Genomic DNA, 17,596 nt, shown 5'->3' on the forward strand with positions numbered 1-17,596 from the left:
ATATTTATATATTGTAGAAGGCATCATAAAGGCAAAAGATAAAGTATTTATAATCACTATGGTAGGCAGGGTTTAAAGAAATCTCATGAATGCTGGAGAAAATAAGCAATATGATAGGAAAATGCATAGAAGTCATGATCAGGCAGTTTGCAGAGATGGGAATCTGCATGTGGATCTCCTCAGCTAAATGAAAAGGAAATTTGGGTCCTACTTTTCAACTCTGTTTGGTAGAGTATAAAAACTGTAATAGCCAACAGGGGCAGGAAGGAATGAATGTTCTCATGCATTGCTCCTGAGACTTTTTAATCATACAACTTTCTGGAAAATCAATGGCTAATACTTACTACCATCAAAACCCACTTTAAGCCAGGCATGGTGGCACACGCCTTTAATCCCAGCACTTAGGAGGCAGAGGTAGGTGGATCTCTGTGAGTTCAAGGCCAGCCTGGTCTACATAGTGAGTTCCAGGACAGCTGGGGCTGCAGGGAGACCTTGTCTCAAAAAGAAACCCACTTTAGAGATCTAGCCTGTGTTAAATATATAAATATATAAATATATGTATATATATCCCACTATAAGGACATAGTAAAAATGTGTTTATTAGGTGGCATTAGACGCCATGTATGTGTGTGCAATATTTATGTCAGTGGACAGAGTGGGAAGAAAGGGGATCTTGGCTAGAAGATGGAGTGTGCTTATGTGTATTCCCTCGATGTTTGCTTTTAGTCCCTACTTTTGTAATTATTGAAGAAGAGTGTACTTTTTAACTTAAAAAATAGTAAGAAATGCTTTAAAACAACTAACAAAAAATGCTGTAACCTACCTAAGTATGAAATATCAAAGGGGCAATAAATAAGTTGTACTATAGCCATAGTACATAATCCTATAAAACCATTAAATGTAATATTGATAGTGATCTTGTAAAAGTATAGGGTAAAGTCAGTTATAATGTTTAGTGGGAAAATGGGATGCAGAGTTTCATATGTGTTATAATCATGTGCTGAATAGTTGTCAACACACCTGGGTAGAAGGAACCTCTTTTGAGGAATTTCCTCCATTGGATAGGCCTGTGGCCATGTCTGTGGGGCATTTTCTTAATTTTTGAGTGATATGGGAAGGCCTGTCCAACTGTGGGCAGTGTCACCCCTGGGCAGGTAGTCCCTGTGAAGAAAGCAGGCTGAGGGGCTGGAGAGATGGCTCAGTGGTTAAAAGCACTGGCTGCTCTTGCAGAGGACCCAGATTAAATTCCCGACACCTACATGGCAACTAACAACTGTCTGTAACTCCAGTTCCAGGGGGAATCCTGACACTGTCTTCTGACCTCTGAGGGCATTGCACAACACAGGTACATTTACATACATGCAGGCAATACACTCATACACACAAAATAAAAATAATAAAATAATTTAAAAAAAAAAAAAAGAAAGTAGACTGAGCATGGGCCAGAGAAGCAAGCCAGTGAACAACATTCCTCCATGGTCTGTGCTCCAGGTTCCTGACCTGAATTCCCTGCCTTGGTGTCCCTTGATGATGAGCTGTGAGCTGTAAATCAAATAACACTTTCCTCCTCAAGTTGGTTTTATCACAGCAATAGAAAGTAAGTAGGACAGAAATTGGTACCAGAGAGTGGGCTATTGCTGTGATGAACTTGACCTACCCCTGTGTGTCTGGGAGGATTGTGGAAGTTTTTGGCGCTTTACAGTAGAAAAGTACTTGGTGCTCAGTGAACTGTCTGTAGGAACCTGGGAGATAATACTGAGAGAGATGCAGGCAGTGGAGGCTTGACTTGTGATGCTTCGAAGGGAAGCAAAGACTCAATCTGGGCTGTTTGTGGGATCTATTTTGGATTAAGAATTTTTGGAAGTAAAACCTTTTGTGCTTTACTGGGATAATCAGTGCTGGTTAACTGAGGCTGAAAAATCAGCTGTGAGTAACATGAGACCAGCATCATTGTGGTGAAATCCGGGAAATACTTCTTCAGGGTCAGCACACAGAAGCTGTAGTTCAGAGGGGGCAAAGGCTACACATCAAACTGGTAGCAGAATTTGGCAATGTGTAAGAGTGTGGCTCTAGTATTGAGAGCATGAAGGGGTAGTTAAGAGAATCTGAGGCCTGGCACCCTGAGAGGCCAGGAGAGGCCATTGGTGAAGGTGTAGCCTCAGTTGCAGATGAAACCCCAGCATAGTAGAGATGCCAGAACCATAGGACAATCACCAAGGGCAGCAGCAGGTATGGAGTAGAGCTGGCCTCAGCCTTTGAGGCAAACTGTGTGCTGTGGATGCCAAAGCCAGAGAAGTGGAGTGTCTCAAGCCTGTTGGAGCCCAGAAGATCATGCATAAATCCCAGATATCCAAGATTGAACTACATTGCTGGACTTTGGTTTTGTTTAAGTATGCCCTGGTTCTTCCCTTTTGAAATAAGATATGTAACTTATTTTGGGTTTACAGGAGCCCACAGTTGAGAGACTTTGGATTATTTTAAGGAGAAATTGAGCTTTTAAAGTGCTTGAAATTTTAAGGATGATGGGAATTTTGAAGTTGTTCTGTTTTATGTTGTAACATTAACATTAACATGAAATGTTAGGATAAGAAATGGAAAGGTTGGGGCTGGAGAGATGGCTCAGTGGTTAAGAGCACTGGCTGCTCTTGCAGAGGACCCAGATTTGATTCCCAGCACCCACATGGCAGCTAACATTGGTCTGAAACTCCAGTTCCAGGAGATCCGACATCCTCTTCTGTCTTCTGCAAACACTTACACATATGCAGGCAATACACTGATACATATAAAATAAAAATAATAAATAAAATATTTTGAAAAGAAATGGAAAGGTTGTGGTTTAGTATGTTTGTGTGTCAAATTGTGTGTCAATTGTGCTGGAAGCTTCAGTTGTTAATTTGACATACCTGGTTGGAAAGAACCTCAATTGAGGAATTAACTCCATTGACTTGGCCTGTGGCCATGTCTGTGGGGTGTTTTCCTGATTGTTGCATGTGAGTGTGTACCCACTGTGGTGTGTGCCACCCCTGGGCAGGTGGTCCTGTGTTAGATAAGAAAGCAGGCTGAGTATGGGCCAGGGGAGCAAGCCAGTAACTACCTTTCCTCCATGGTCTGTGCACCAAGTTCCTGTCCTCCATTCCTGCCTTGACTTCCCTTGATAATGGACTGTGAGCTGTAAGCCAAATAAACCCTTTCCTTTCCAAGCTCATTTTGGTCAGTGTTTAATCACAGCAATAGAAAGCTAATTAGGATAGATCTCAAATATGCAAAATTTTTTGGTTGAAAAACAGTAGGAATAGTACTAGCTTCTTTTAGGTGGTAGGAGATACTGTTCTTTGTGTTCTTTTTGTGTGTGTTTTATATATTTTATATAAGAAAAATGTACTCTAAAATGATAAAATATGGGGCTGAAGAGATGACTTAGTGGTTAAGAACACTGACTGCTCTTGCAGAAGACCTGGGTTTGATTCCCAGCACTCACACGGTGGCTAGCAACCATCCATAACTGCAGTTCCAGAGGATCTGACATCTTCTTCTGACTTTTGAGGGCACTGCACAATACTGGTGCACTTACATACATGCAGGCAGTACACTCATACACATAAAAAATAAAAGACAAATTTCAGTCAGCTTCTCCTGCAGTTTCAAAACCAGATAGCAAAGCTGCAGATACATGCTATGAAAATGCCCTGAAACATTTTGTAGACTTTAGTGTACAGAAAAAAAATGAAAAAAAAAATGAGAACAAAACACAGTAGCATTCATGGTGAGGACCTGGGGCTGCAGCTCAGTGACGGAACAATTTGCAGCCTAGTCTGTGCAAAACCCTGCATTCAATCCCCAGCACCTCAAACAAACTGCGTGGTAAGAAGGCCAGTTTGGGCTTTTGCAAAAGATCCTTGAGTACCAAAAGTTACACACATTCTCTGCTTTCCCCAGGATCTTAGACTATCACATTTCTTTCCTGTTATCCACAGGAGCTGATGGCTGAACACAGTCCCCAGTATCTCATTGAGCTAGATGGGAATAAGACCCCAGAGGAGCTCTTTGCAGTAAGTGCAGTGTGCTTCATGAGGATCTTACAGCTGAAAAATTCTGAAACTTTAAACGCTGTTGTACTAATTTTCACAAACAGAAAAATATTTTAGTACTATTAATTTGTCTTAACACTCTATATTTATTCCTCTGTTCATATTTAAAGCAAAACTATGTTTAAATTTTCTTTGACAAAAAATTCAAAGAAAAGTGAAAGCGAATGTCAAGTAATAAGCACCTGATAAGATGCTTAACTTCACTAGTCACTAAGGAGGTGCAAATTAAAATTGGAATGTACTTTACAACTACTTTGACAGCAGTATATATGTTATATAGTCATGCATGAGACCCTAGGGTTAATACAAAAATGCATTGACTGCTTCTTCACTCTCTAATAAGTACCTGGCACAATGATAAGCTCCAGGGATACAGATGGGAAGAAAGCAGATGAGTCTGTGAGTCTCTCTCCTAATATAGTATCCAGTAAATTGAGGAGAATAAATATTTACATGGTAGTCTGTGTCACAGAAGTACAAGATATTATAGGAGCACATGACAGAAGAACAACACTTGTCCAGTAGGAGGGGCATCTGTGTGAAATTTCACCAAGAGGGTAAGTAAGAATTAGACCTTGAAGGCTAGAGGAGAGAGACTGGGTAGGAAATCCTCTGCTGGGGGGAAGAGTCTGTGCAAATGCCCCAGAGGCAAGAAAGAACAAACAGAGCAAGTGGAGGAACTGAACTTGACTGAAACATGGGGAGGAGGATATGAATAAGAAAGACTAGAATAGTGCCAGGACTCAAGAACTGAGCAGAGACTGCAGCAAGGACCCAAGAATCATGCTAAAGACTTCAGACTTCATCATGAGGGAGCAGGCAGTCCGTGAGAAATCTGAAGTCAGGAAGTGAAGAAAAATCACTCAAACCGCAATATAAGGAAAAGTGGAGGAGATTCAAACTGGTGGTAGGATCGCTGTCCTAGTCAGTCCAGCAGAAGATGGTGTCCGAACCTGTGCTGGTAACAGTGGGAATGGGCAGAAGAGGACAGATATAAAAAAGACCAGAAATGTACATGGCAGGACTAGGTGAGTACCTTAACAAGGGAATTAGTGGGCAGAAAAGAGTGGAAGATGATGGCTAGGCTTCTGACTTACCTCATTATCGACATGATAATGATGTGAGTGGTGGAGCCAGATCAAGAGAAGCTCCTCACTGTAGACATGCACTCTCCAAGACTGCAGGACTCTCCTCTTGACCAAAGCCAGCAGTCATTTTTAGTCTTCGCCTTATTTAATCTAAAGCAACATTTGACATGACTGAACACTTCTCCTTCCTGCTCTCTTCTGATCTTGGTCTCTGGGAGCCCTGCCACACAGTCTAAGACTGGAGAACAGCAGAGCCCACTCCTGTGAGCTCTTCTACATGCCAGTCCCTTACCCCTTAGAAGGGTTCATTCAATCTTATGGCTTTGAATATCCTCCATAAATTCTTTGTGCTGTCCCAGATCTTTCCCCCAAATTCTATGCTGATGCACTCCGCTGCCCTCGGCTGCCATTCAACAGCCACATACCCAACAGGATTTCCAATGTTAATCTCAGATTTGGATGTGCAGGGTACCACTCCATAACCACCATCACCCACCCTCTGTTTTCTTTTCAGGAAGTTTCCACTCTATCCTTCCAACTGCTGTTCTGTATTTTTCTGATATCCACATCCAGTCCATCAGCAAACATAATAGACTTGATCCAATTATACCCAGAATTTTGCTGCTTTTTGCTACCTGGACATACTTCTCCAGAGGACAGAAGCTCCAAGAAGCCTGATTGAAACTTGTTAAGCTTGTTCAGGGCCCTGTTTGGAACTGGTACTCTCGAGCTTCTGGCCACATTCCATTCCCCAAAACAAGTCACTTGGAGAAGTTCATTATTAAAGGGCTAAGGAAGTATACTCTACACAAAATGAACTCAGATGTTAACAAGTGAAGCAGGAAAAGGTGGAATTGTGAAGAAATAATCCATCTACCACAAACTTCACCACACACTCTCAGGATCACCATCTCTCATCTCATTTTTGTGCTAGCTCATTTTACCTCTGATTTTCCACATAGTCTCTGTATTAGTTTCCTAGGTTTACCAAAACAGAGTTCCATAAATCGGGTAGCTGAAAAGGACAGACACTCTCTCACAGTTCTGGGAGGCAACATTTCAAAGTCATGGTGTTGGCAGGGCTGTGCTCCATCTAGATCATCTAGGAGAGGATCCAGCTCTGCCTCTTCCAGCTTTTTCAGTCCTAGTCATCTCACAAAATTATGGCAGCATAGCTCTAATACCTGCCTCTGTCTTCACAGGGTTCCCTTTCTTCTACCTGGGGAGGTCCTGGGCCAGGGGGCAGATAGCATGAGTTGAAATTTGCCCCCTAAAAAATGTCAGAACTCTAACTTCAATCCATTAATGTGACATTATTTGAATATAAAGTCTTTGCATATTCAGTCAAGTTAGCATAAAGTCATATTTAATGTCTTTTAGTTCAGTTAGGAGCACAGACTAAGACAGATAAGGGGAAGATTGCTATGTGGCAACAGAGGTAGATTAGAGTGATGCATATACAAGCAAAAAACACCAGAGGGGTTTGAGGCTCAATTAGTACAGCACTTGCCTAGCACTACATAAAGTGAGCATGGCACATGCCTACAATTCTAGCACTCAAGAGGTAGAGACAGAAGAATCAAAAGTTCAAGGTAATCACCACCTACATATCAAGTTTGAGGCCAGTCTGAGATACATAAAACCCAGACTCAAAATAACAGTAATAATAAATTAAAATTCTAAAAAAAAAAAACCAAAAAAAAACAAAGATTGCCAAGAAAGAATAGAAGCCAGGAAAGACTGTGGATTCCACTGAGAGTCTTAGAGGAAGTACAGGCTTGAACAATGAGCCATTGTTTATTCTGGAATGTTTGATATTCAAATGCCAATATATTCAAATATCTGTTCTTTAAATTTAGACAGTTCTAGAACGACTGAACTATCTGAATATAAGAAGAGCAGCTATTATAACCAAGCTACAGAGTACAGAAGAAATGAATGACCTACTAGACACTGTAAGTTCTATTAACCTACTTGAAAATATGGTCTAAAGGGTAGTTCTCTGTAAAAGGTATCTTCTTCTGGGAGAATCTAAAATCTTAGCACAATATTCTTTCTGGCGCTAACTATAACAAAACAGAGATTTCAAATCGACAAACACAAAGAGTAAAGTCTGAACCGTTAACCAGAGTGATAATTGAAAAGAAAAGAAAAAAAAACCTAAGTTCACTTTAAAAACTTTTATAGTACCCTATAAATAACAAAACAAAAATCCCAACTTTACAAGCATGCATTCATCCCTGTTGTAGCCTGCTCGTGGACTTGGATGTGATATGATCAAATGGTATGATAGCTACTAAGCACTAAAGAAACCAAGAAGAGTTTTTAATTGAAGGATTTGATCTATTCTGGGATGCTTAATTTTGTCTGTATGAGAAGATTTTTAAACAGCAGAACCATAAGTCAATAGCACAATTCAGATAAGCTAGTATTTTCAGAGATCATTTAGCTATTCCACACTATGTAATCTGGAGGTCTCAGTAGGGGCAATCTGTGAACTGGTGCTGCAGAGGAAGAATGCTGAGCACAGACAGGGCCTGGGGAAATAGCTTCAAGTGCTTTTGTTTGTGCTGCCCTTTGATAAAAGGCCAGGAGTTGAGAATGTGTTCACCACAATAGGTTTTTGGTTTTTTTTTAAATAGGATCCAGAACAGAGTCCTAATCCCAACTGAATCCAAGAACATTTAATATTTGACAGACTGTAGGAAGCCATTTGGTTGAAATTGCTTGATTTGAAAACTTTTGTGTGTTTTGAAGGACTCTAGATGGTTGCTTTTCTGCTGAATGAAGGCAGGTGACTTATACCGAATCACTGTAGCAGAATGTTTAAAGCACTGAGCCTCTGTAGGATCACATGGGATGCTTTTTTTTTTTTTTTTGGCCTTTTTTTTTTTGAGACAGGGTCTAGCCCCAGCTGTCCTGGAACTCGCTATGTAGACCAGGCTGGCCTTGAACTCACAGAGGTCTGCCTGCCTCTGCCTCCTGAGTGCTGGGATTAAAGGTGTGTGCCATCACGCCCGGCAGGATGCTTTTTTAAATATAGCAGAGCCCAGACCATTTTAAACAGAATCTCTGTGGTAGGGATCCAGAATTAATAAAAACAGAACAAAACAAAACAAAACAAAATATGGCATCAAAGTACACATGACAAAAGGAAAAATAGATAAATGGAGGGTAATATTTGCAAATTATATATGTTAACAAGGGACTAATGTCCAATTCTACTATTGCAGAGACAAATTCATAAGTGGACAAGGGACTTGAGTAGACATTTCTCCCATGAAGATATATAATTAGCCCTTAAGAACAAGAAAAGATGGTCAGCATCATAGGGAAATGACAATTTAAAATATAAGGAATCCCTGCCTTGTACACATTATAGCGCTATGCAGGAGCAGGAAGTAAAGCAAGCATGAGGAGAAATCAGAGCCCTCTTGCATTGCTTGTTGGGCTATAAAATGATGTATCTACTGTTTAAAGTAGCTTAGTGGTTCCTCAAAAAGCCAAACAATGAATTATTATAGGATCCAGCAACAGTGCTTTTAGGTATTTTCCCCAAAGAACTGAAAGCAGGAGTGTAAACAGATGCTTGGAAGAAAATGCTTGTAGACTTCATATCGCAATAACTAAAAGGTAGAAACCTCTCAGTGTGTATCAGTGAGTGGATAGATATATACATCTAATATAATGCTATTTAGTCCTAAAAAAGCTTAGTTACATTGATTAAGAATCTTGTATAAACTGTGATGGCACAGACCTGAAATTCCAGAATTCAGGAAGTAGAGGCAGAAAGATCAGAAGTTCAAGGTCATCTTCTAATGCAAGCCTAAGCTACATGAGACCCTGTCTTAAAACAAACAAACAAATGAATGAATGAATAAATAAATAAATAAATAAATAAGAATCTGGTACATGTATTTTTAAAGTTTCTCAATAAGAATTTTTCAGATTCTGATTTTTGATGTAGATGATGGAAAATTCTCTTATGTTTATTTTACCACATGATAGAAAATGCTCAGTAAATTTTAAAAATAAAATTTTCTTAAGGAAGTTAAAATTGGGCTGTCAAGATGGCTCAGCATATGAAGGCACTTGCCACCAAGCCCGAAGAACTGCAACCCATCTAGTGGAAGGAGAGAGCCAATTCCCACAAGTTGTCCTCAGTCTCACACACGCACGCACGCATGTACACACGCATGGAGAGGAGAGAAATAAATGTGGAAAGAAGTGAAAACTAATCTTATTAAATCTATGAAAACTACAAAGCATTATAATTGACAAAAAACAAAACCACCAAAATTTACATTCTAAAGTATTTCTTAAATAGTAAAACATTTACCATATAAAAGTGAAATATAGGAGGCTGGAGAGATGGCTCAGCAGTAGTGAGAGCACTGGCTGCTCTTGCAGAGGACCCGGGTTCAGTTCCCAGCACCCACATGGTAGCTAACAACCATCTGTAATACCAGTTCCAAGGATCCAATGCCCTCCTCTGATCTCCATGGGCATTATATGACATGGATACACTTAAACACACGCAGGCAATGCACTCGTATGCATAAAATAAAAATAATAAATAAGTATTTTTTTTAAATGTAGAAAGTGAAATATTTAATAGTGTTAACTTCAGCAAAACTTATGTGCACATTTTTAAGTGTAGCATTTGTGGTTGACAGGAAGACCTGTTTCATACTCTTTCTTCTTATAAACTCATTGCACCACGGTATCGATGGCACAGAAGCAAATGGGGGCACACATGCCCCATAGCTTTAAAGGATGGCAACATTTATTCAGGAGCAGCAGATTTTTCCGTGAGGTAAGCAAGCTTCTCAGAACTTAATTTTAAAACTTGTCATACATGTTTTTGATTGTTTATTCTCATGTCATATTTTAAGTTTTTTAGGTAAAATGTACTGCCTTTCTTCGGAAGAAACACTAAAAACATTTTCACTGAATCCTCGTCTCTGGCTTCTGCCACCTATGCCAATACCACCTTGCAAAGTCTTCATATTTGGGCCTCCGTATTCAGGAAGAACAACGCTTGGCTGTTTGCTTGCAGAACATTTCAAAGGAAAGGTGACTATCCTTGATTATAATTCCTAGGATTTTATTTGAACTTGGTCTCAATTTTATGAGTCCTCTTGATTATTACTGGCTCTTGTGCACTGTAGTGCTTCCTAGCAGCACCCAAGTTTGAATGTCATCTCACCCACCCATCTCCAGGATAACACTCCTCCAGCTTCCTTCACCCTTTCCCACATCCTTATACCTGTACTCATCTTGGTGATTTCAGTACCTACAAAGATCATCCTCACAGTGTCCCGGCTTTTCAGTTCCATGAACTCACCTCACAGGTCTTATTCTCTACTCTTGGTAGATGAAAAAAAACTATTTTTAGCTCAGAACATGTTTATGGCAGTAAAGGTAGCTAAAGGCAGGCAGGTTGGGGTTATTGCTGAAGAATGAGTCAAAGGATTTATTAAGTGGTTGGATCATAGAGAAATTATAAGGAAATCAGTGTGTCTAGAGTGTTCCCCATGAACAAAGGCCAGAGCAATGCATACCATGTGAAGGCTTTGAAATAAGTCATAATGCTGTTGAATTCTTTTAAACACAGGGCTAACATTTTCCATTTGCTTACAACTTTTTTTAAAATTACTTATTTATTAACCACATACTTAGAAGAAAAGCATTTCATTACAACAGCATTGACATATTCAATAACAATTTCCTGAGCTAAGATGCATCTCTTTCAAAATTGGCTGTAAATTTTTAGGTTTACAGTTGAATTATTACAGTTATACAATATTGTACTCAGTATAAACCCTATAAGACATAAAATTAAATGAGGTTTTAACCTTAAACAAGATCTCCATTTATTATGAAAAATGACAAATGTATAGAAAACAGAAATTCAAGGAATTATCATAAAATAAACCCCCATATTACCATCATCTACATACAGAATATTCCCAAACCCCCAACAGGCTACTCTGTCCTTTTACAGATTACTAATTTGCACATATCCACACAAGGTAAATGCTTCCTTGAATTTTTAAAATTTTATTTATTATTTTTATTTGATGTATATGAGTGTATTGCCTGCAAGTAAGTGCACCCATGTCATGCAATGCCCATGGAGGTCAAAAGAGAGCATCAAATACCCTGGAACTGGAGTTATGGATGGTTGTTAGCCACCATATGGGTGCTAGGAACAAAGACCAGGTCCTCTGCAAAAGCAGCCCAGGGCTCTTACCTTCTGAGCCACCTCTCCAACCCTGCTGCCTTGAATTTTATGGTATTAACATCCATACTTTTATGTAATTTTTATCTTATCATGGATGTATATATCCAAATGCTTTAGATTGGTTTTGGATGCTTTTTTTAACTTTATGGAATTAATAATTATGTTCCCATATCAGGTGGCTCACAATCACCCTAACTCCAGCTCAAGGGGATTGTTGCTCTCTTCTGGCCTCCGCTGGTACCTGTGCGCACGTGCACACACACACACACACACACACACACACACACACACACAGTTATGTTCCCATATCAGGTGGCTCACAATCACCTTAACTCCAGCTCAAGGGGATTGTTGCTCTCTTCTGGCCTCCACTGGTACCTGTGTGCGCGTGCACACACACACACACACACACACACACACAGAATACACACAAATATACACATAACAAAAAAGTTATAAAGTAGAATATTTTTTAAAGAGTGTATTGTCCAATCTCCAAGTATTTATGTAATTTCTGTGAGTTCTCTGGTTATTGATCTCTAACAAATTGTTTCAATTCTTTTGTACTTGTGATGACTTGCTTTTTCACTGAAAATGAGATCGATTTTAGATAAGGGTCCACAGACTTCTGAGAAGAATATGTATCTCCAGCTGTGATGGAATATTCTTAAATGTCTATTACATCCATTTTCTCTATGGTGAAGATTAACTCTCAAGTTTCTTTACTGATTTTTATTCTGGATAACCTAACTATTGGTGAGAGTGAGATGTAGAAGTCACACACTGTTATTGTATCAGGGCCTATCTATCCTTTTATGTCCATTTGTGTTCCTTTTATGAAACTGGAAGCCCCAACATTTGATGCATATATTTGCAATAGTTATATCTTCTTGATGTATTGTTCCCTTTATTAATATGTAATGGTCTTTATCCTTTATGGAGAATTTTGAAGCCTACTTTATAGCTGTGCTAGCTGTTTTGGTTTCCACCTGCTTCATAGATTGACTCCATGTTTTCATCCTCAGTCTCTTTGCTAGTGAGCTGTTTTTCTTGGAAACAACAGAGGGTTTAAAACAATTTGTATTTTAACTGAATCGTTAAGATAATTTGCATTAAGAGTTGTTATTGAGAGAGGTTTTCTAATTCTTGTAATTTTGTTAGTTGTTTTTCTGGTTAGTCATTTATTGTCTGTTCTTTTCTATTGCCCTTAGTTAGTTGTTATTGTCTGTTCCCCTATTACTAATAGGGGATTTCTGATTTACCTTTGGACATGATGGGTTTATTCTTGGTTCTCTTTTGTTCATCTGAAATTTATTTTTTTCCTGTGCTCTCTTGATTTTATTCCTTTATGTTGGGGACTTCTTTAAATGTTTTCTGCACTGATAGCTTAGTGGTCATAAATGGCTTTAGCTTGTGCTTGCCTTGAAATGTCCTTATTTCTCTATGAATTTTAAAAGATAACAGCTGTATATAATGATCAGTCTTGGTTGGCAATTATTTATCTTCAAGGCTTAAAATATATCACTTCATGTTTTCCTGGTTTTTAGGGCTTGGGGTAAGAGATTTAATATTATTCTGATATGTTTGCCTTTGTAAGTTGACTTTTCTCTTACATATTTTAATGTTGTTTCTTTTTTGCCCCACTGTTGCCATCATGGAAGGGTTCTCTGCTTATGCCTAGTTGCAGTTGTAAATGACTCTTGTGTTGGATGTCCATTTCTTTCCCCAAATTTGGAATTTTTTTTAATGATTTTATTGGATGGATTTTCTATGCCTTTGGTTTTTGTCTCAGCACCTTCTTTTAGCCCAGGGATTCTCTTGATCTTATCCCAAAGTTCTTGGAAATTGAGGTCATACTCATTTTTTTCTTTTTCTACATTGATTTTTGAATGTGGCATTTTCTTGACCTTGTCCTCCATCCCAGAGAGCCTTTCTTTTTATTGGTCTAGTCTATTCCTAATGCTTTCCCATATTTTAAAATAAGATTCATTGAGTTTTTCACTCCTATCATTATTTTTTTTTCAAACTCTCAGTTTCCTTGCTGAATTTCTCTGACCTTCCATCCATGTTTCTGATTTTCTCATTCATAGAATTCATAGATTTTCTCATCTGTTGCTGGCTTTGCTCTCCAGATCCTGGGCTCATTTCCTTACTTCATTCATCTGCTTGTCTGCATCCTCTTTTAGGTCCCTGATGCTTTGTATAAGTAAAATTTTCAAGTCTTCATAGAGCACTTTACCCATTTTAACATCTTTGAAGTCGTTGAGGGGATAAATTTTGTGGAAGAATCATGTTGCCTTGCTGTTTTCTGTTTCTTTTGTTGTTTTGGATATCTGCCGGTTTGGATATCTTTTCCCGTTTTATCTCTTGAAGACTTAATCCCCAGTAACACTCAGAGAAGAAACAACAAACTGCTGTAATGGCAACAACCTCACACCAAACAAAATATAGAAATGTGCCTAAAATTAGTAAAGTCTGCTAATAAATGAAAAAGTTCACATGAAAATTAAAATGGAAAAAATGATGTTAAGAATTGTCTAAGTAAAGCAACTGATGAGATGGCACAGTGGTTAAGATCACTGCAGGTTTAGTTCCTAGCCCCCATATAGCAGCTCACAACCATTCCCTAACTCCAGTACCAGGGATTCTGATGCCCTCTTCTGGCCTGTGCAGGCATTACACACATGGGTACACTTACAGGCAGGCAAAACACTCATACACATGAGACAAAAATAAATTAATAAAAAGTGTATTTATTTATTTTTATTTTATGTGAATGAGTGTATTGCCTGCCTATATGTAAGTGCACCCATGTCATGCAATGCCCTTGGAAATCAGAAGAGGGCACTGAATTCCCCTGGAACTGGAGTTATGGATGGTTTTTAGATGCCATGTGGATGTTGGGAATTGAATCCTGGTCCTCTGCAAGAGCAACCAATACTTTTAACCACTGAGCCATCTCTCTAGCCCCAAAATAAAATTTTAAGTGTTTTATTGAATTTTTATTGATTTAATACAACTTAATCATATTGGGCATCCTCCCCTATCTACACATCCCCATAGCCTGCCCATAGGATTTCATGCATTCTGTCATATATATTAAGGCCCTTTGAGTTAAGTTTGTGTACCCAGATGTCCTTTGGTGTGAATACACCCACTGGAGCCTGTTCAGACTAGTGTTGCTCCTTTAAAGAAGATCACCCTTAAAGAAGATCAACTCTCCCTCATCCAGCAGTGATCAGGTGTCAATAGATCCTTGGCTAAGATTGAGGCTTCCTGCGCATTTCCTCAGTTCTGTGCAGAGACTATTGCGAAGTGTCACAACTGGTCACACACAGAGGATAATTGTCTGTGAGATGCCCAACCGTAAGTGACATCTACAATGGAACCACTGCACCTAAAGCTCATGAAACATAGTGGAACAAGAGTGTAGAGAGAATACTAGTGCATCTCTCAACTCTCATCAGCAAAGCTTCCTCATGCAATAGAGGGCAATGAACACAGAAGGCCACAACTGGCCAAAGTGTAGGAAAAAAAAAAAAGACTGCAGAGTGTATGTCCCTGGAAAGGACTTCTGTATTAAATCTTACCAACCCAAGGATTAGGGACCACTGTGGAAGAGGTGGCAGAAAGATTGTAAGAGCCAGGGGTGGTGCATGATCATAAGGAAACAGCCTTATGGGACTCCTGCAAACTTGCTTATATGAACTTAGAGCAATGCATCCTAAATCAGAAAAACAGCGTGCACAAGACCCATGCATCCTAAATCAGAAAAAATAAGTTTTAAAAATTATCTAAGTAAATTAAGAAACATTAAATAAATGAGGTAAGGGAAGAGTATAGAGAAAGAGGAAAAATAGAGGAGAAGCAAGATTAAATAAAAGGAAAAAGAAGAATGTTATTAAGGTGGAAAGGAAACGTAAAAAAGAAAGATAACTCAATAGTGAAAAATGTGCAGACAAATTTAAGATAAGAAAGACAATAAAAATAAAGAAGCTTAAAAAATAAGATAAAGTCAGGGAACTGGAGAGATGGCTCAGTGGTTAAGAACACTGCCGAGTTTTCCAGAGGACCCAGGTTTGGTTCCCAGGACCCAGAAGATGATTTGTCCATAACTCCAGTTCCACAGAATCTAAAGCCCTCTTCTGGTCTCCACAGACATTGGACACACGTGGTATACTTACAGGCAAAATACTCATATACATAAGAAACATAAATCTATCAAAAATTTTTAGTAAGATAATATCCAAATACTACTGAGTATAATTTTTTTTACAAACACAGGTACTTTTAATGATGTTTTAATAAAGTTTATTTAATTTTTATAAATGTATATGTAATTAATATGCACATATATATTATAAATTATAAATTTTATTGGACTTGCACAGGGGAACATCTGGAGACACTGACTTGACCATTGGACCTTAATATGAATGACAGAGTATATGGGTGCCAGCGGGGGGGCAGTGGGAGCATGCTGGTGGGGAAGGGGGTATAAAGATGATTAAGATTATTTGAGATATTCTGTATAAAATACACAAAAATTCAATAAAAACAAATTTAAAAAACAAAAATAAAAGACAACCACTTTCCAAAAAAATTCTAAATTTTTTAAATTTAATTTTATTTAATAAAATAGTTTCCAGGACTATTTGTATTTTTTTATTTATTATTTTTATTTTATGTATATGCATGTATTGCCTGCATGTAAGTAAGTGCACCTGTGTCATGCAATGCCCATGGAGGTCAGAAGAGGCTGTTGGATCCCATTTCCCCCTTGATAATACCTATCTCTTATGATCCCCTGTCTCTTTAGCTCCTTCTTCCCCTTTACTCCTATGGTTCCTTGTATAACTCTCCTTCTTCCTGTCCCAGTTAAATATCTCCATTTTACCCATTTCACCCTATGTCCCTACGTAACACCTGCCCCCTACCATCCCTCTCTCTCTCAGTCATCTTCTTTCCTTTTACCTTAATGGTTTCTTTCAATTTTCCTGACTCCTGTGGTTACATCAGGATATATATTCACATATAAGGATCTGGTGCTAATATCCACAAATGAGAACAATCATTGTTTATTTATTCTGAGTCTGTGTTCTTCACTTACTATAGCAGTTTCTAGTTCTACCCATTTACCTGAAACTGTCATTATTTTGTCTTTCTTTATGGTGGAGAAGGTCTCCATTGTGTAAATGTACCACATTTTCATTATCCATTCATCAGTGGAGGGACACTTAGGTTGCTTCCATTTCTTAGCTAGTGTGAAAAAAAGCAACAAACATGGATGTACAGGTATCTCTGTATTAGGATGAGTCCTTTGGGTATATGCCAAGGAGTGATATAACCAGGTCATATGGTACATTCATTTTTAATTTTTTAATGGTTCTCAACACTGCTTTCCTTAGTGTTGCATGAATTTTCAATCCCACCAGGAGTGAATGAACATTCCCTTTTCCCCACATGCTCGCCAGCCTTTGGTATCTTTATTCACTTATCTTAGCTAGTCTGACTGGGGTAAGATGAAATCTTAAAGTGGTTTTGATTTACATTTCCCTAAGTACTAAGGATGTTGAACAATTTTAAGGTGTTCCTTAGACATCTTTAATTCTTCTTTTGAGAACTCTTTTTTCAGATCCATAGCCCATCTCTTAATTGTGTCATTTTTTTCTTGATTGTTTTTTGAGTTCTTTATATATTCTGGATATTAATACTCTGTCAGATTTTTTTTTGGTGAAGATTTTCTCCCACTCCGTGGGTTTTCTCTTCACTTCATCGGTTGTTTCTTTTGTTGTACAGGATTTGAATTTATTGAGGTCCTAACTGTTGATTGTTGACCTTAAGTCCAATGACGTCCAATTGAGGAAGTCCTTTCCTACACGCATATCTTGTAGGTTATTGCTTATGTTTTCATCCAACAGTTTCAGAGTTTCAGGTCTTTGATCCATTTGGACTTGACTCTTGTGCAAGGTGAAAGATAGAGGTCCAATTTTGCACTCAGATCCTTGGCACCTCTGTAAGTCTATAAAGTCATCGGGTAGATTTTAGTGTAATTTTTATTACCTCTACTAATTAACATGATGTAAATTTTTATGCTTCCTTCTCAAATATAACTCATTTTTTTAATTTGTTGATTTTTTTGTATGTATATCACACAGAAATTGTTATTGAGA

The 17,596-nt window shown here is 38.4% G+C and overlaps 1 protein-coding gene across 1 annotated transcript in view; it reads left to right on the plus strand.

Annotated features, from left to right (window-relative positions):
* Positions 1–17,596, plus strand: part of Ak9 (adenylate kinase 9) — a 156,171-nt gene that overhangs the window by 14,391 nt on the left and 124,184 nt on the right. Inside the window, exons 9-12 of the mRNA XM_008852452.3 lie at positions 3,975–4,053; positions 7,040–7,131; positions 9,853–9,992; positions 10,072–10,252. Of these exons, the coding sequence (XP_008850674.1) occupies positions 3,975–4,053; positions 7,040–7,131; positions 9,853–9,992; positions 10,072–10,252 (492 nt within the window). The remainder of the gene's footprint in view (positions 1–3,974; positions 4,054–7,039; positions 7,132–9,852; positions 9,993–10,071; positions 10,253–17,596) is intronic.

The sequence above is a fragment of the Nannospalax galili genome, unplaced genomic scaffold (genome assembly GCF_000622305.1).
Source record: "Nannospalax galili isolate Female #2095 unplaced genomic scaffold, S.galili_v1.0 scaffold646, whole genome shotgun sequence".
NCBI lineage: Eukaryota > Metazoa > Chordata > Mammalia > Rodentia > Spalacidae > Nannospalax > Nannospalax galili.